Source organism: Dasypus novemcinctus, chromosome 4, assembly GCF_030445035.2.
Source record: "Dasypus novemcinctus isolate mDasNov1 chromosome 4, mDasNov1.1.hap2, whole genome shotgun sequence".
In the NCBI taxonomy this organism is placed as follows: domain Eukaryota; kingdom Metazoa; phylum Chordata; class Mammalia; order Cingulata; family Dasypodidae; genus Dasypus; species Dasypus novemcinctus.
The window spans coordinates 160,223,290-160,242,975 of record NC_080676.1 but is presented as its reverse complement, the minus strand read 5'-3'; the positions used below and the strand labels follow the sequence as shown (position 1 = coordinate 160,242,975).

General features: G+C 39.7%; 1 protein-coding gene across 2 annotated transcripts in view; it reads left to right on the top strand.

Annotated features, from left to right (window-relative positions):
• The window catches only part of BRWD1 (bromodomain and WD repeat domain containing 1), a 170,236-nt gene that overhangs the window by 5,598 nt on the left and 144,952 nt on the right, over positions 1-19,686 (top strand). For both annotated transcript variants that reach the window (XM_058296246.2, XM_058296245.2), the window contains exons 5-6: positions 17,248-17,398; positions 19,520-19,618. In XM_058296246.2, the coding sequence (XP_058152229.1) occupies positions 17,248-17,398; positions 19,520-19,618 (250 nt within the window). The remainder of the gene's footprint in view (positions 1-17,247; positions 17,399-19,519; positions 19,619-19,686) is intronic.

Sequence of the window (19,686 nt, the reverse complement as noted above, 5' to 3'; positions counted from 1 at the left end):
TTTTCCTTAAAATTTAGCTTAAATATAAATCTTATTTATAAACCTAGTAGTATTTGTAGAAACATAATTCTTTGAATGTTTAATTTGTAATTGAGAATTTAATTGTAAAATCCTTAACATCACTTATAAATACTTTGTCAAATATCTTTGGGTATTTCATTCATGTTTACAAAGATGTTTCAAAGATGTCAACAGGGTAAATTCAGACAAATCTAAGCAGTGACATTCTAAGGACTTAACCCTTGTAAATATAGTACTTCTGTTTGTTGTAGTAAATTTGAAAAAAATATTCAGTATAGCAAATATAAAGTAGTCCAGTAACTAACTACAAAACTTAGAATAATTATAGCTTGCACAAATGTATCAATACTTTTCTTTTTTCGTTTGTTAATTTTCTTGGGATATCACTACTTATCTTGCCAAAACAAGGGGGGAGCACTTCCTACAGGATTTGGGAATCTGGTTATGGCAGAAGATCATATGCCAAAACTTGGAACTTGGTACGCTGCCAGATCTGAATCTACTTAAGTCCCAGAATGAACCTTTAAATTTTTTTTTGAACAGCTCAATCTTACTGATACATTTAATAAAGCAATACAATTCATCCAAAATGTATAATCAGTGGTATTTGGCATAATCATGTAGTTGTGCTGTCATCACTGTAAATATTATTAGAGCATTTTCATTATTTAATAATAATAAACAAAATTCTTCACCTCTGTTTCCCCTGCTGTATGTCTAAATTAAATTTTTTTTTTTTTTAATATCAAGTCTATTCATTTACCCCTTTAAAGCAAAAGCAGAAACGTCTGGGGAGTGGATGTGGCTCAAGTGGTGAGCTCTTGCCTCCCACATGAAAGGTCCTGGGTTTGGTTCTGGTGCCTCCTGAAAAAAAAAAAAACAAAAACAAACAATAAGGGAAACAAAGGGAAAAACCAACTCAGGGAAGTTGATAGGGCTCAGTGGTTAAGTGTGGGCTTCCCACATATGAGGTCTTGGGTTCAATCCCTTCTCCAGGTACCTCAGAACAACAACAAAAAATACCAGTAAAAACTTTTACAACATTGTATTTTCCACCTGTATTGCAACCAATGCCATTACTGTTATTTTTATTGTGGGATTGTAAAGACCCTTCACCTTGAGTACAGCTAGTATCTTTTCTCTTTGTATTGAGTCTGCATTTTCTTTGTAGTTTATTGTAGAGGTATGTCATTTTATAGGTATATTGATAACTTCGGAACACTGAGTGATCATGGCAGTGTGATGACAAGTTATAGTCTCAATAGTATAGCAGTGTTGAATTTAAAAGCCTGGTTTTTGGTACTGGGTCACTGAGATTTAGTCCTGGCTTTCTCGTGCTGCATAGTATTTTATTTTATTTACTTTATTTTTTATTTTATTTTTATTTTATTTTCCCTCCTTGTTTGTGCTCGCTGTCTGCTCTCTGTGTCCATTTGCTGTGTTCTTCCTTGTCTGCTTGTCTTTTTTTTCTTCATGTTCTCTTTAGGAGGTACCAGGAACCGATCCTGGGACCTCCAATATGGGAGAGAGACACTCAGTTGCTTGAGCCACCTCATCTCCTGGTCTGCTGTGTCTCTCACTGTCTCTCCTCTGCATCTCCCTTTGTTGCATCATCTTGCTGTGCCAGCTCTCTGTGGCGTGGGCTACCAGCACTCCATGGTGCAGGCCAGCTTGCCTTTACCAGGAGGCCCTAGGAATTGAACCTGGGGCCCCCCATTTGGTAGATGGGTGCCCAGTTGCTTAAGTCACATCTGCTTCCCAGCAAATTATTTTAATCTTTTGTGAATTACAGGCATTTGTATATAACTTGCAAACTTTAGGGATGTGTATAACTATGTGTGTGGTAAAAAAAAAAAACAAAAAAAACCCAACTATTTGTATAGTTATCTCATTACTATAGCCTTAACTATTAGTAACAGTGCTGATAGAAAGGTAAGACCTAAGTGTGTAGATGTCCCTTTCACTTAATTTCTATGTGCAGGGTCTTATGATAAAGTCTCTTCAGAACCCTAATTCCTGACTGCATGTTCCCTGATATTTCCCCATTTATGGATTAGCACAATGGGAATTGGGGGACAAGTAGAAGTCTATATGGCTCAGTGCTTAATAGTGGTGATGGTTAGGCTTCTGGTGAATCTTCTAGCTTTGGCTGTCCTGCTTTAAAAGAGAAGTTATTAATTTGTTTCCATAGATTTTGCCTAATCATAGCAGTTATTTGTATCAGGAACAAAAGTCATGTGATCTGTATCCTTTTGGATTTTTGCTAGCTTATGCTATGGGTTATTGAGGATTTGTTAAAATTGCCAACCACAATTAGGATTCCTCTCACTAGGTTTTTTTTTTTTAAAGATTTATTTATATCACCCCCCACCCCACCTGCACTCACTGTCTGCTCTCTGTGTCCATTTGCTGCGCATTCTTCTGTGTCTGCTTGTCTTCTTTTTAGGAAGTACTGGGTACCCATCCTGGCACCTCTCGTGTGGGAGAAAGGCACTCAAGCACTTGAGCCACCCCAGCTTCCTAGTTTGTTGTGTCTCTCATTGTCTTCCCTCTGTGTATCTCTTTCGCTTTGTTTTGTTTTTTAATTTTTATTTTTTTAAATTTATTTTTTTCTGGGTGTCTCTTTTGTGTTATTTTGTTGCGCCAGCTCTCTGCATTGCACAGGCCAGCCTTCCACAGCGTGGGCCAACTTCCCTTCACCAGGGGGCCCTGGGAACGAAATCCGGGAACCTCTATATGGCAGATGGGAGCCCAATTGCTTGTGCCACATCCGCTTCTTCTCCTTAGGTTTTTGTTTTAAAACCATGTTATATTGGGAGCAAATATGGCTCAAGTGGTTGAGCACCTGTTTCCCACATGTGTGGTCCTAGGTTTGGCCCCTGGGATCTCCTAAAAACAGAAAAACAAGAAGCAAACAAACGAAAAAATCAACTCGGGCTGATGTGGTGCAGGGGTTGAGTGCTGGCTTCCCAAATACAGGCTTTTGGGTTCAATCCCCAGCCCTGGTATCTCAAAAAAAAAACAAAAACAAAACTCAAAATAAAAAAAAAACTATGTTAGTAGATGCATTCAGATTTAGGATGTTTCATTTTTATTTTAAAACTGTGTTATTAGGTACATGCAAATTTAGGGTGTTTTCATGAGGAAATGCCCTTCTGTTTTGCCTGATGTTAATATAGCCATCCCAGCTTTCTTTTGGTTACTGTAAGCATAGGATATCTATTTCTTTTTTTTTTTTTTTTTAAAGATTTATTTCTTTATTTAATTCCCCCCCCCTCCCCTGGTTGTCTGTTCCTGGTGTCTATTTGCTGCGTCTTGTTTCTTTGTCCGCTTCTGTCGTCGTCAGCGGCACGGGAAGTGTGGGCGGCGCCATTCCTCGGCAGGCTGCTCTTTATTTTCACGCTGGGCAGCTTTCCTCATGGGCGCACTCCTTTGCGCGTGGGGCTCCCCCACGCGGGGGACACCCTTGCGTGGCACGGCACTCCTTGCGTGCATCAGTGCTGCGCATGGCCAGCTCCACACGGGTCAAGGAGGCCCGGGGTTTGAACCGCGGACCCCGCGGACCTCCCATATGGTAGACGGACGCCCTAACCACTGGGCCAAAGTCCGTTTCCCTAGGATATCTATTTCTATCTTTGTTTTCAACCTTTGTGTGTTCTCATACTAAAGTTGTTTCTTGTAAACAGCACATAGTTTTGTTTTGTTAAAAGATTTCTTGTTTCTTTAAATTTCTTTCTTTCCCCTCCCCTCCCCTCCCCCCCAGGTGTCTGCTCTGTGTCTATTCCCTGTGTGTTCTTCTGTGTCCGCTTGTATTCTTGTCAGTGGCACCGGGAATCTGTGTCTCTTTTCGTTGCATCATCCTGTTGTGTCAGCTCTCCGTGTGTGCAGCACCACTTCTGGGCAGGCTGGACTTTCTTTCGCATGGTGTGGCTCTCCTTACGGGGTGCACTCCTTGCACATGGGCTCCCCTACGTGGGGAACACCCTGGCATGGTAGGGCACTCCTTGCGTGCATCAGCACTGCACATGGGCCAGCTCACCACATGGTCAGGAGGCCCTGGATTTGAACCCTGGATCCCCCATGTGTTAGGCGGACACTCTATCTGTTGAGCCAAATCTGCTTCCCTAAAAGATTTAACTTTTATTTACTGCCCCCACATTGTGTGTGCTTGCAGTCTCCTCTTCTTGTCCATTTGCCATGAGCTGTCTGTGTCTGCTTGTCTTCTCATCTTCTCTTTTAGGAAGAACCAGGAATTGACCCTGGGACCTTCGATGTGAGAGAGAGGCTCTCAATTGCTTGAGCCACCCCAGCTCCCAGGTTCACTGTGTCTCCCATTGTACCTCCTCTGTGTCTCCTTTGTTGCATCATCTTGTGCCAGCTCCCTGTGTGGTCCACTCGCTTTCACCAGGAGGGCCTGGGAATCGAAACCTGGGACCTCCTATATAGTAGATAGGGGCCTAATCACTTGAGCCACATCATCTTCCCAGCACAGTTTTTTAATGTAGTTTTTAAATTGGAGTGTTTAGATAATTTATTATTATTTTTTTAAAGATTTATTTATCTATCTCCCCTTCCTCCCCCTCCCCCCTGCCCCGGTTTTCTGTTCTCTGTGTCTATTTGCTGCATGTTCTTTTGTCTGCTTCTATTCTTGTCAGCATCTCCGGAATCTGTTTCTTTTGGTTGCGTCATTTTGTTGTGTCAGCTCTCCGTGTGGGCGGCACCATTCCTGGGCAGGCTGCACTTTTCTTTCGCGCCTGGCGGCTCTCCTTATGGGGTGCACTCCATGTGCGTGGGACTCCCCTGTGCGGGGGACACCCCTGCGTGGGGGACACCCCTGCGTGGCACAGCACTCCTCGCGCGCATCAGCACTGCGCATGGGCCAGCTCCACATGGGTCAGGGAGGCCTGGGGTTTGAACCGCAGACCTCCCATGTGGTAGACGGACGCCCTAACCACTCGGCCAAGTCCGCTTCCCTAGATAATTTATGCTTAATATAATTAGTTATATAATTGGGTGTAAGTCTCCCTGTTTCTGTTTTTTTGTTTGTCCCATCTGCTCTCTGTTCTTCCTTACTTTCTTTTGGACGTTTCATTTATTGTTTTCCAGTTACATATTCTTTTATTATTCTTTTGTTACCCTGTAGATTACAATGCATTACCACTTACCTTAAATTAATTCCTTTACCATATCCCAAATAAAGTTAAAGTTGTTAGTTGTCACCTTCTTGCCCTTTGGGTTATTATCATATTTTACTTTTAAATACATTAAAAATTCCTCAAGATTTTTTTTTCCTTTTTTTTTTTTTAAAGGTACATAGATAACACAAAATGTTATATTAAAAAATGAGGTTCCCATATACTCCACTCCCCACCACCCCCAACTCCCCCCACATCAACAACCTCTTTCATCAGTGTGTCACATTCATTTGATGAATACATTTTGGAGCACTGCTACACCACATGGATTATAGTTTACAAGATGTTTTAAACAGTATTTGTTTATCCACCTGTACACCCTTCCCGTGTTTAAATAGAATTACCGTATAATCTGGCAGTTCCACTCTTAGGTATATACCCCAAAGAATTGAAAGCAGGGACTCAGATAATTGCACACCAATATTTATAGCAGCATTGTTACTACCCACCTCCTGAATGGCATGAGTTGGTGCGGCAGTGAGACCAAAGAACTACCTGGCAGAGAATCAGACATAAACTTTATTGGGACTTATGAGCAGGAGAGATTCTTTGAATGGTGACCTGTCAATGAATGAAATTAGTGTTCTCTAAGAGATGAGAAAATGAGCGGTGATCTATAAAGGGTTTCAGAACAAGGACATTCCATAGGGTATGAGAATAGAGTTCCTGCTGGGGTCACGTGAAGCATATATGTGTGGGGGGGTGTTTTCACAATGCTTGTAGGAAGTACATTTTTCAAAGACATTTGCTGCTTTGGGAAGATTATAGTTTATGCTGCCATCTATGCATTCTCTCCCCTCTAGGGAGGATTATTGACCTTTAACTTATGTCTGGGTCAAATAGGCGGCTATGTGCTGAGGACTTAGGGGAACCTGGGTCCCCACAGCATTATTTACAGTACCCTAAAGGTGGAAGCAACCCAAGTGTCCATCTATAGATGAATGGATAAACAAAATGTGATGTATGTACACACAATGGAATATTACTCAACTGTAAAAAGGAGTGATCTGATACATAAAACAGCATGGATGAGCCTTGAAAACAATACTAAGTGAAGTAAATGAGACAGAAAAGGACAAATTTTGTATATTTCCACTTACATGAAATGTCTAGGATAAACAAAATCACAGAGACAGAAATTAACATTAGAGATTACCAGGGGTTGGGGCTAGGGAAGAAGGGGAAACTATTGCTTAATGGGTACAGAGAAAAAATGGTAATGGATGGTAGTGATGGTAGCACAACTTTGTTTATATAGTTAATATCACTGAAGTGTACACTTAAAATGGGAAATTTTTGAGTTGAATACCTGTTACCACACAAAAAAAATAAGACTGCTGAAGCTGGGAGGTAATGGCTCTTGGGTAAGCAGTCAGTATCTATTATGTGACACTAAAACTACCTAATGTTTCTCAGTTGAGAGATGTAAATACTTTTTTTTTTTTTTTAAAAAAGAAAGTCCTGGGTGTTGAACCTGGGACCTCATATATGCAAAGCAGGTGCTCAACCACTGAGCATACCCGCTCTGCGAATGTTTTTAACTGAAGGTTTAATTCAACGGTAGAACATTTATCTGCCCAGGTTTTTTTTTTTTTTTTTTTTAAAGATTTATGTATTTCTCTCCCCTTCCCCCCCCCCACCCCCGAGTTGTCTGCTCTCTGTCCATTTGCTGCGTGTTCTTTTGACCGCTTCTGTTGTTGTCAGCGGCATGGGAATCTGTGTCTCTTTTTGTTGCATCAGCTTGCTGCATCAGCTCTCAGTGTGTGCGGCACCATTCTTGAGCAGGCTGCACTTTCTTTCGCCTTCTTTCGTGCTGGGCGACTCTCCTTACGGGGCGCACTCCTTGTGCATGGGGCTCCCCTACGTGGGGGCACCCCTGCGTGGCAGGGCACTCCTTACGCACATCAGCACTGTGCATAGGCCAGCTCCACATGGGTCAAGGAGGTCTGGGGTTTGAACCGTGGACTCCCATGTGGTAGGCGGACGCCCTATCCACTGGGCCAAGTCCGTTTCCTGCCCAGGTCCTTTTGTATAAACTGAGTATTAAGCTCTCAGCGCTCTCTTCCCTTGTTTCTGTGGGAATATCACTCTGCCATTGACCACTCAACTTTTGCTTTGTAAACCTTAGAAAAGAGGCCAAGAACATCTGTCTTATCAGGCATTGTATTATGTTATGGTGGATAGTTTATTTTCACATTCCATGGTTTCCAGATGTTTAAAAGAATTTGGGGAAATTTGAAGGTAAGGTAGGTACATATGAAAGAGATAGTTGGGAAGCGGACTTGGCCCAGTGGTTAGGGCCTCCGTCTACCACATGGGAGGTTCGCGGTCCAAACCCGGGACCTCTTTGACCTGTGTGGAGCTGGCCCATGTGCAGTGCTAATGTGTGCAAATAGTGCCCTGCCACGCAGGGGTGTTCCCCATGTAGGGGAGCCCCACGCGCAAGGAGTGTGCCCCGTAAGGAGAGCCCCCCAGCGTGAAAGAAAGTGCATCCTGCCCAGGAGTGGCGCCACAGACATGGAGAGCTGATGCAGCAACATGTGCTGCTGACAACAACAGAAGCAGACAAATAAGAACACACAGCAAATGGACACAGAGAACAGACTACTGGGGGAGGGGGAAGGGGAGAGAAATCAAAATAAATCTTAAAAAAAAAAAATGAAAGAGATAGTAAATATTCATTCTAGGTCCTGATTATAACATCCAAATATTACAGAAAAATCTTTCTCCCATAAGTTTTTTTTTAAAGTATGTATTTATTTAGTACTTGGCCCCCACCCATCGCTATTGTTCTTTTGGCTTGCTGCCTACTCTCTCTGCCCATTTGCTGTGTGCTTTCTCTGTCTGCTCGTCTTCCCTTTAGGAGGCACCAGAACTGAACCTGGGACCTCCCATATGGGAGAGAGGTGCTCAGGTGCTTGAGCCATCTCAGCTCCCTGCTTTGTTGTAGCTCTCATAGTCTTTCCTCTTTGTTTCTCCTTGTTGAGTCATCTTGCCACACATGCCTGTCATACCAGCTCACTGTCTTGTTCATTTTCTTTAGGAGGCACCAGGAACCAAACCTGGGACCTTCCATTTGATAGGGGGGAACTGAATCACCTGAGCCTCTCCATTTCCCTCCCATAACTTTCTGATTAGCCAGCCTGTGTAGACTCCACTACCACTTCCTGTAACTCCTCCTCTGGACTTGATCCAGAGGCTTATATTCACTACAGATTTTTGAAAGGTAGTGATAGTACTACAGTGATTTTAGGATTCTGACTGATAGACTTTCTGAGACTGAGACTGAATTTTGGTGATAGAGAACATGATGATAAAGAGATGGACTCTTTTTTACAATTGGATGAGCTTGGTCCTGAGGACCTTGTATTTCTGTGGCTAACTCACTGAAGTTGCTGATAGATACTGTTACTGGTGTTTGTCTAAGACTTGAATATTGAAGGAATAATATCTATTGCACTGATTTGGTTAATATGCTATTTGTTTTTTAAGTTAAATCTATAACTATTTCTCTTGATTATTTTTGTTTTATAGGTTCTAGTACTATGTACATTTTCAGATATACCTTGTTTTGTATAAAAATAGGATAAATTTTTCCTCCGGGGTCTTAATAGTGTTAAGCTATGAATCTGCTTTTCTTTTAGGGGATTACAACTGTTGCCTGGTATCCCTGTTCTTAAAATATCTGTACTTTTCCTAAATCTATTTTTGTCTATGTTGAAACTTTCTACTATTGTAATGATTAGGATTAGTTTTATTGCTTTTTTCAATCCAATCAGTAAGTATGGTCTGTGTGTTTACAGACCATTTGTGAATTAAAAGATCGTGTCTAGCACCAAGAATCTGTTCTGCATTTTCTATCTAGAGAAGTTCTTTTTATTCATTCATTTTATATTTTATCTCCTTCAAAAACAAGTCTCCATTCCCAGATTGACTTGTTTATGTAATCTCAAAACTTAACTGTAGATTCTATGTGTAAATATACTTCAAATACATCAATAAAATTGCTTAAAAAAACACTTAACTATAAGTTCTCTAGCTGCATGAATAGAGGAAATATTAAAAAAAAAACTAGGTTAGAGAAAAGTAATCCCCCCTTTAACCCATGTTTCCATTTTCCTAACTAGTTTTTTTCCCCTAATTTTATCTAAAGTATTTAAACCTTTTAGATATGTTATTTAGGTCAAGCAGTGAAAGTAATGTAGTGATTTTTTTTCTTTCCAGATTTACATTGTTTACAAGTTCTTAGATCTATGGTTTTCTTTTTTTTTTTTTTTTTTAAGATTTATTTTTATTTATTTAATTCCCCTCCCCTCCCCCGGTTGTCTGTTTTCTGTGTCTTTTTGCTGCGTCTTATTTCTTTGTCCGCTTCTGTTGTCGTCAGCGGCACGGGAAGTGTGGGCGGCGCCATTCCTGGGCAGGCTGCACTTTCTTTTCACGCTGGGCAGCTCTCCTCACGGGCGCACTCCTTGAGCGTGGGGCTCCCCCACGCGGGGGACACCCTTGCGTGGCACGGCACTCTTTGCGCGCATCAGCGCTGCGCATGGCCAGCTCCACACGGGTCAAGGAGGCCCTGGGTTTGAACCGCGGACCTCCCATGTGGTAGACGGACGCCCTAACCACTGGGCCAAAGTCCGTTTCCCAGATCTATGGTTTTCTTTTTCGTTTTTGTTATATTGACATATATTCAACATAACATTTCTCATTTTAATAAATTTCAAGTACACAATCCATTGGTGTTAATTACATTCACAATGTTGTGCTACCACCATTACCATCCATGACTAGCACTTTCCCGTCACCCCAAACAGAGAAAGTATACAGTTTTCTTGGTACTGTTGGAATTTTCTTTTCTAGTTTCTCCCATTCCTACCTGCCACTCATACCTCCGTAAGCTGAGATGATTATTTAATACAAGTTTTTGTGCTTTCACATATTGGTACTTTCAATCACAAAAGTGTTAATAATTAATGCTAAGGAACTGTTGAGATCTAACTTAGCTTTGACAAGTCTTCTCAGTTTTACATTAGAATATCTGCCAGAGAATGGGAAACAAGTCAGGGGAGAAGTTGTGAAGATATTTTGCCTAGCTTTTTCTGTCACCAGGAGTTGTCAACCAAAAATTTATATTGGATCCAGGCATATTTTACATTAGGATTCATGATTAAGAACAAAAAGTGCTATGTAGAACCATATACTGCCAAATTTTCTCAGGAAAGTTTTCTCTGGAGCAGAATTTGAACATGTGTGGGTATTGATTCATAGTAGCTTGGAGTTTGCTAATGGCACTTACTACATGGAAGCTGGAGATGCTGTATATCCTATAATGGTGGGATAGTCCTGCGCAGTGATGTTTTGTTTTTCCTGAAATGTGGTAACATTGCTATTGAGAAACCCTAGGGGAGGCAGCATCAGAGTTTATGTCAAATATGTGCATGTAAATGAATATTGAGCATATTAATGAATTCGACTTACCCGAGACCCTTCGTGTTTTTGTTGTTTATTTTTGAGGTATAATTGACATATAACATATTTAAAACTGTTCCGTTTTGTAAATTTTGACATATGTATATGCACATGAAACCATTACCATTATCAGGATATAGTGAACATAACCATCACCCCCAAAGTTTCTTCTTGCCCCTTTGTAATTCTTCCCTCTAAGTACTCTTTTTCTGACTTCATTCAGCATAATTATTTTGAGTTTCATCCATGTTGTATTTTTATTGCCCTTTTTTGGGGCTTTTTTTATTGCTAAGTAGTATTCTGTTGTGTAGGTACCACAGTTAGTTTATTCATTAACCTGCTGATGCATGTTTGGGTTGTTTCTACCTTTTGGTCCTTGCAAATAAAGCATACATGGACAAACCTTCATGTGCTTTCGTTCCTCTTGGTAAATATCTAATAGTAATTAGCTGGTTTGTATGATAGGTGAATGTGAATGTGTTTTAAGAAATTGTTTTCCAAAGTGATTGTACCATTTTACATTCCCATTGGCAGTTTCTCCACGTTCTTGGCTAGTTTTGGTCTGATCATTTGTTTTAATAGGTGTGTAATAGTCAGCCATTCTAATAGCATGTAATAGTATCTCATTTTGGTTTTAATTTGCATTTCACTAGTTATTGATGTTGAGTCCTTTCATGTGCTTTCTTGCTTTCTGTGTTTCTTTTTCAGTGAAGTCTGCACAAATCTTTGGCCCATTTTTAAAAATTGGGAGGTTTGTTTATAGACTGTAAGATAGAGTTCTTTATAGATTTTTTTTTTTTTTAAGATTTGTTTTTTTTTTTAGGCTGTTTTAGACTATTTTTTAAAAATAGATTTTTAAATTTTTAAAGAGATACATAGATTATTAAATATTAAATATTAAATTATCAGTACCATTTCTTGAATGGACTGTTCTGCCCACCTGGGCGGGTTTGACAGGCTAATCAGACTTGACCATAGATGTGAGGGTCTGTTTCTGAATCATCAGTTCAGTTCCATTGGTCTGTGTGTCGCTCTTTATGCCAGTACCCTGATGTTTTTACCATTGTAGCTAGGTAATATGATTTAAAATCCCTAAGTAAGAGCCTTCCAACTTCACTTTTCCTTTTTTAGATGTTTCTGGCGATTGAGGACCCCTTACCCTTCCAAATAAATTTGGTAATCATGTTTTCCATTTAATTAAAAAATGCTGGTGAATTTTTTATTGGGATTACGTTGAATCTGTGTATCAATTTGAGTAAAACTGGCATCTTTTTTTAAATCAAAATTTTTTTTCTTAGAATTGACATCTTAATGATATTTAGTGTTCCAGTCTTTGAACATGGAATGTTCTTCCAGTTATTGAAGTCTTTTTTGATTTCCTTTAACAATGAGTTGTAGTTTTTTGAATATAACTGCTTTACATCGTTGGTTAAGTTTATTCCTAGATATTTGGGTTTTATTTGTCCTATTTTATTTTCACAACTCTTTTGATACCTATACTTCTACTGATAAAATCATCAATTCTAAACTCTCTTGCAAGCCTTTCCTGTCTTTTTCTTTTCAGGCTTTAGCACACCCGTTAGTATTTTCTGCAAAGCCAGTCTCTTGCTTACAAACTCTCCCAGTGTCTGTTCATCTCTGAATATTCCAAACGTGCCTCTTTTTTTTAAGATTTATTTTTATTTATTCCCGCCCTCCCCCCACCTCGTTGTTTGCAGTAACTGTCTGCTCTCTCTGTCCATTTTGCTGTGTGCTTTCTGTGTCTGCTCATCTTTAGGAGGCATGGAGAACTAAAACTGCTTGGGAGAGAGGCACAGAATTGTTTGAGCCACCTAAGCTTCCCTTTACATTCTCTACATTCTTTTTTTTATCCGCCCCTTGTGGTTTTTTTTTTTTGCTTGCTATCGGCTTTTCTGCTCCATTTGCTGTGCATTCTTCTGTGTTTGTATTTTTATTTATTTCCTTCATCCCCCTTGTGGCTTCCTTGCTGTCTGCTCTTTGTGTCCATTCATTGCGAGTTCTTCTGTGTTTTTGGTTATCTCCCTTTTGTTGCATCGCCTTGCTGAGTTCGCTCTCCCTGGCATGTGCGGGCTGGGCGGCACTCTGCGGTGCTTGTGGGCTGGTGGCTCTCCGCAGAGTGCGGGCAAGCTTGCCTTAACATGTCTCCTGTAGACGGGAGCCCAGTTGATTGAGCCATAGCCGCTTCCCCATGCTCTCATTTTTGAAAGACAGTCTTGCCAGATATAAGATTAGTTGGCTAGGAATTTTTCTCTTGCAGTGTCTTAAATATATCATACCACTGTCTTCTTGCCTCCATGGTTTCTAATGAGAAACTGGCACTTAATCTTATCGGGTATCCCTTATATCTTATGCATTGCTTTTCTCTTGTTCTCAGAATTCTCTTTTGTCTTTGGCCTTTGACATGCTGATGAGTATATGTCTTGGAGTTGGTCTATTTAGATTTTTTTTGATGGGAGTATGTTGTGCTTCTTGGCTAGAGATATCTGTGTCCTTCAATAGGGTTGGGAAATTTTCTACCATTATTTCTTCAAATATTCCTTCTGCCCCTTTTCCCTTCTCTTCTTCTTGGACACACGAGACATGTATGTTTGCATGCCTCTTGCTGTCATTTAGTTCCCTGAGACCGTGTTCAATTTTTTCCATTCTTCATCTGTTTTTTCGTATGTTCACTTTCAGAGGCCATTTCTTCAAACTCACCAATCCTGCCTCCTCAAATCTGCTATTATATGATTCCAGTATATTTTTAAAAATTTATTGAAGTATATCATTCATACATAAAAATATGTAATAAGTGTATAGTAAAAGTTGTGAACTTACAAAGCAAACATGCATAACATCGTACAGGGGGTCCCACACATCAACCCTCCACCAACATCTTGCATTGTTGTGAGGTGTTTGTTACAAATTATGAAAGAAAATTGTCAAAATCTTACTACTGTAGTCCTTATCGTATATTTGGTGTATTTTTCCCCCAACCCACCCTATTATTATTTTTTAAATGTATTTTTATGACAGAAGTTGTAAACTTATTAAACAGTCATGCACATATGCAGAATTCCCAAACAACACCCCTCTATCAACATGCCATACTGGTGGAACATTTGTTACAAATATCATCTGATTGTTATCATGTCCATAGTGTACATTTGGCTCACATTTTCAATACTGCCTCCTTATCAACACAGTATATCTTTGACTTAGATGCAAGAATAGTATATTATTACTGCTAACCACAGGCCATAGGTCACTCCACTAGTTTCTTTCCCATGCTTCTCCACATTCCCACCCCCTGCAGTAGTGATGTACAGTTGCTCTAGCTAACAAAGGACACTCTTGCATCTGTACCATCAACCACAATTCTCATCCTCCTCTTGGTTTACTGTGCTTTTCTGTTCCTAGAATATTCTCTGGCATTCTGTTAATTGCATTTACATACCTAGACTATCATTTTCAGCCACATCCCCATGTATATACTAGCTGTTACTATGTGTTAACATTCACTCTAAACATTTCCACACTTTTACAGTAAAGCTAATTAAAACTGCTACATACTTTAAACATGAGTAGTCCATCTCAGTCCTCCTCTTATCTCCTTTGAGAATCCACCACCTACCACCAGGTCTTGAAGCTATTTTCTTAAATTTCCTCTAGAAGCTTTATGGTTCTTTTATTTTTAGGTTTTTGATCCATTTTGAGTTAGTTTTTGGATAAGGGTCCTCTTTACTTATTTTGGCTAGGATATCCAGTTCTTCAGCACTTTTGCCTCTTCAAATATACTATTATATGATTCCAACATTTTAAAAAATTTCATTTATTGTGCCTTTCATTCCCATAAGATACGATAGTTTTCTGTATATGCTTTCAGATTCTTTGTGCTTATCCAGTGTTGTCTTAATATCCTTCATTTCTTTAGCCTTCTCATTGAATTTATTAAGGAGATTTGTTTGACCATGTGATTAGTTATCTCAATTCCTTTATGTCATCTGGAGGCTTACCTTGTTCCATTAACTGGGCCATATCTTCCTCTTTCTTGGTGTGTGTTGTAATTTTTTGTTGGTGTCTTGGCATCTGCCTTATTAGATGTATTTATTCTGAGTGCAGTTTCTCTCTTTAATTCAGTACTTTCTTCCCCTTTCTCCCTTGCTGCTAATGTAATAGGAGCCAAGGATGGAGTTGGTGCTATAAGCTGTGGAGTCCCAAGCTGCCCTTATTGACCCAGGGACCAATGAGCTCCCAACTTTCTCCTTTGCCAGGGGTAGCGATAGAGCCACAGCTGTGTGTAATTATCCAAGTTGTGCTGGTCTTGACTGTAGTTGCCCAGAGAGACTGATGAAGCTTCATGCCCCTTTCTTCCCTGCCTGGAATGGGAATGGAGCTGCAGGTGTGGGCAGCAGTCTGTGCTGTACGGGTCCAAAATGTCTGCAGTTGCCCTGGTGGACTTCGGCTTATTCTCTCTGTGCCAGCCAGATAAACCTGCAGTTACCGGGAGAGGCTGGTGCAGGATCTGCCAGCTTCTTCCCTGCCAGAGGTGGGGCTGAAGCCTAGGCTAGAGTTGAAGTCCAGTGTGGGTGGGAAGAAGCCGGTCCCTACTGTCCCTGTGATTTTCAATCAGCCTGGCTTCCCCTCATGCCAGGGGCAGAGTTAAAATGGCAGCTACTGATCTCTTTCCACTTGGACAGGTTCAAACTTTAGCTATTTGTAGGGTTTTACTTTAGGCAGCCGAATTTTCTAATCAGCTAAAGTTGGTGCCCAATGTCTCTTCCACCCCCTATTTCCTTCTCCATTTTGGGAAATGGAGCTTCTGGTTCCAGCTGGGGAATAGCTCCTGAGGCCGCTTGTGCTGCCAGTGCAGGATGGGCACTGGCCTCCAGTTCATGGAGTGCTCTACTCACGAATGTACTCTGCAGATGGGCAGTCTCCTCCTCCCTTTCTTTCAAGGATGTTGCAGGAGGCTCTTCTGGTCTCCTGGAGCCCCCAGACAGGTGCTTTAGATAGCTCTGGGTGATTACTAACTGCTCTGTAGCACGAGCTGACTCTAGGAGCCATCTTGCTGGTTGTCTGCAAAGGCGGTAGCTATGATTTTTCTTGAAGAGGTCCTTAAAAAAGAAGGGACTCTGAATTGGTACAGATCAGACTGGAAGTATGGGGAGGAGGGAGGGTTCTTGGCAGCCAGAAAAAATGAGAGTCACCCCTCCTGTTGGCGGCATCCTTGCCTGTCGTTTGTGTGTCTGTTCCTATTCCTGCTCCCTTGGTACAGCCAGGTCCCCCTCATTTGTTTTTAACAGTGCCTTTTGAAGAACAGAATGTTTCAGTTTGGTGGAATCCAGTTATCAGTTCATTCTTTTGTGGATTGTGCATTTGGGGTTATGTATAAGAAATGTTTGCTTAACTCAAGGTCATAAAATTTTTTTCCAACTTTTTTTTTTTTTTTAGAAGTCTTACGGTTTTAGGTTATATATTTAGATCTATGATTCATATTGAGTTATTGTTCATGGTGTAAAATATGGATCAAAGTTCATTTTTGCAAATAAATGTCCAGTTGTTCCCGCACCATTTTGTTGACAACACTTTTTCCCACCGAAATTAATTACCTTTACACCTTTGTAAAAAAATAAGTTGTTCATATGTATGGATCTAATTCTGGACTCTGTTTTGTTCCACTGCTCTTTGCCTCTCTTTGTGTCAGTAACCTGATGTTTTACTTATTTATGTTAATTAGTTGATTTTTTTTATGCTTTTTGGTTACTGTAATTTTATACCAGTTCTTGGAATCAAATAGTGTTAGCTCTTTTTCAAAGTTCTTTCGGCCTTTCTAGGTTATTTGTAATTCCAGATGAATTTTGTAATGAAATTGTCAATTTGTATTAAAAAGTCTGCTGGAATTTTGATTGCTTTGAGCCTATAGATCTGTTTAGGGAAAGCTACCATCTTAACAATATTAAGTCTTCAGATTCAAGAAGAAGATATCTCTATTTATTTGCCTCTTTAATTTCTGTCAGTAGTGTTTATTTGTTGTTTTTTTTTTAAATTTTTTAAGGATTTTTATTTTTATTTATTCCCAGCCCTCTTTGCGGCTTGTTCTTTGCTGTTTGTGCTGGCTGTCTGCTCTCTGTGTCCATTTGGTGCACATTCTTCTGTGTCTGCTTGTCGTCTTGCCTTCTCTTTAGGAGGCACCAGGAACTGTTCCCAGGACCTTCCAATGTGGGGGAGAGGTACTCAGTTGCTTGAACCACCTCAGTCTCCTAGTTTGTTGTGTTCTCTCATTGTCTTTCCTCTATGTCTCATTTTTGTTGTGTCATCTTGTTGCATCAGCTCACTGCATGGGCCAGCTTGTCTTCACTAGGAGGCCATGGGAACTGAATTCTGGGACCTCCCATATGGTAGATTGGAACCCAATAGCTTGAGCCACATCTGCTTCCCAGTCAGTAGTGTTTTGTAGTTTCCAGAGTACATATTTTTTATGTTTTGTCAGGCTTATAGCTAAGTATTTATATTTTGATACTCTGTACAATAGTTTTGTTTTCAAAATTTGTTCTCCACCCAGGTCTTGTCCAATAAGCATGTGGCTCCTGATCATCTGTTGCAGATCTGTCAGCGTATTGGTCCTATGTTGGATAAAGAAATTCCACCCAGTATTTCAAGAGTCACTTCTTTACTTGGTGCAGGAAGGCAGTCTTTGCTACGTACAGCAAAAGGTACCTTAATTTGAAGAAGTGTTCTGCTTTGTATTAATAGTTTAATAATATAATTGTGAAATAATGTAAGCATTGTGGAAGAAAGGTGATATGTAACTATAAATCATGCTGTGGAATATAAAATACTCTGCATTTAGCATAGAACATTGAATTTCATTATGTGCTTAATGGATCCTTATGCATTAAAAATGATAAAGATATAGATGTTAAGCTAAAAAGCTTGAATTTATTCTCAGATATGTCCAAGGTTTTATCAATGTGAGTTTTTAATTTTCCATTTTGTAGCTCAGTTATACCTTCATTGACTGTAATTGTGTGTGTCTAATAAACTTTAAATGCTAGAAGTTATTTCATTTGATATTTGGATTTTGAAAACCCTTTGTTAGGGGGAAATAATTTTCTAAATTTGGTAGCAGTTTGAAAAAAAGTACCAAAAATGTACAATTGCACAGTTGTTTTTTTCCCACTTTAATATTTTTGTGACGTTATGTGGTAGCAAATGATTGGAATTTCTGTTCTTTTTCTGTTAGCTTAGTATAAATGACTTAGACTAAGTCATGTGTATGTGATATAATTTATGTATACAAAATAGCTAAACTGCTAATGAGTGGATTGTTGGTTCTTCTGGTCCTGAGCATATGGGACGTTAATCCCATGATTACTTTTGTTAAGAGCTGTTGTGGATGTGATGCTGCCTCTTAGAGGCACCACAAGTATAAAACTTTGACTTCGAAAGAGCAGTCTTTCCTTCTTGGTTCCATGCCAGACTGGTTTGTCATCCTGAGTGTTTTCTTAGTGCTCTATAGCCATGCTTCACTGTGGCTTGAATTGGGAAACTGTTCATACTCTTCCTCCACCTGTGTCCCTATTCACCTTGTAATTATTCTCTTTGAGGTTGCTATGTAGTAGTTACTTGGTAGCTTGTTTACCTCTATTTTCTTTACTTGTGTCAAGCTCAATATGGTTGTTTTGTGATGAGCATTGCTTCAGAACTGGCAGACCGTAGAAAACTGATGATAAAATGCAGCAAGCTGCCCTAGGGTAGGGACCATAATTCTCTATTTGCTTTCACCTAGTGCCACAAGGGAATGCCTTGTAACTGCCTTTTTTTTTTTTTTTTTTTAAATCAAGGTAGTGGTAATGAATTCTTTCATGTGAAATGTAACATTCCTGTTAGTTTGGGGCACCCGAGGCTCAGGAGAGGTTTAGTATGATGTCTTCCCTCCCGTCCTCTTTCAATTGAGAGGAAGTTGATTACTAATACAGCATGACTGCTCATAACCTGTGTTTTGCTGCCGCCCTCCTATAGAGGAGGTCAGGCGTTTTTTCCTTTGTATATTTGCTAGTAGATTGAGGAGGGATGGACTTTGGAATTAGTGTTTAGACTCAGCACCTACATATGTGTTCTTGTGTAAAGGATTGTCTGATCCTATAGCAAGAAGAGAGCCATTTAATTTCAGTTTTTAATACTTCTTATGGATGCTAAAGTTATGATACTATTGACTAAATTAATTTTAAAATCGACTAATATTTAAATAAATTACTTAGGTCAAGAATTTTTCTGTAAATCATTACATTTTTCTTCTCAAAGGTATCCATTTTTGGGAAATTGGATTAGTTGTGATGAAGACCTTTTATCTTTAATATTGTATGGCATAATTCTGCATTGGAAAAATTAAAAAAAACTTCCTTGACATTAATGGGATTTGGAGTCAAAAGATGTCATATTACGGTCCATCTCTATTAACTATTTACAGTGGATCTCTTTAAAGGTCCTGGAAACCTGAGCCTCAGTTACCTCACTTGTAAATTGGTAATCATAACCTACCTCACAGGGTTGTTGTGAGGATTCAGTGAGATGATGTATGTGGAAAGCACTTTGTACATTGTAAAGTGCCATACAATTGTTAGTTGTTGTTGCTGTTGTATCTGAGATGTTTTAATTTTTTTTCCATTCAGAAATAGGAGGTCTAATAATAAACCTCCAGGGCTTTCTGTTAAAATATATTAGTTGGTAAAACTTTGAATAAACAGTTTATTACAATATACGTAAGTATTCTATAAAATTTTTCTTGGGGTTAACTGTCAAGATTTTATGTGTATCTAAAATTCATTTTAAAGACTGCAGGCACACAGTTTGGAAGGGCTCTGACTTTGCTGCTCTTCATAGAGGAAGACCTCCTGAAATGCCCGTGAATTATGGTTCCCCACCAAATCTTGGTAAGTGAGGTTGGCCTTTCAGATACCCAAAACCATTCTTTAAATTCCTTGACCAGCTTTGTAAATGC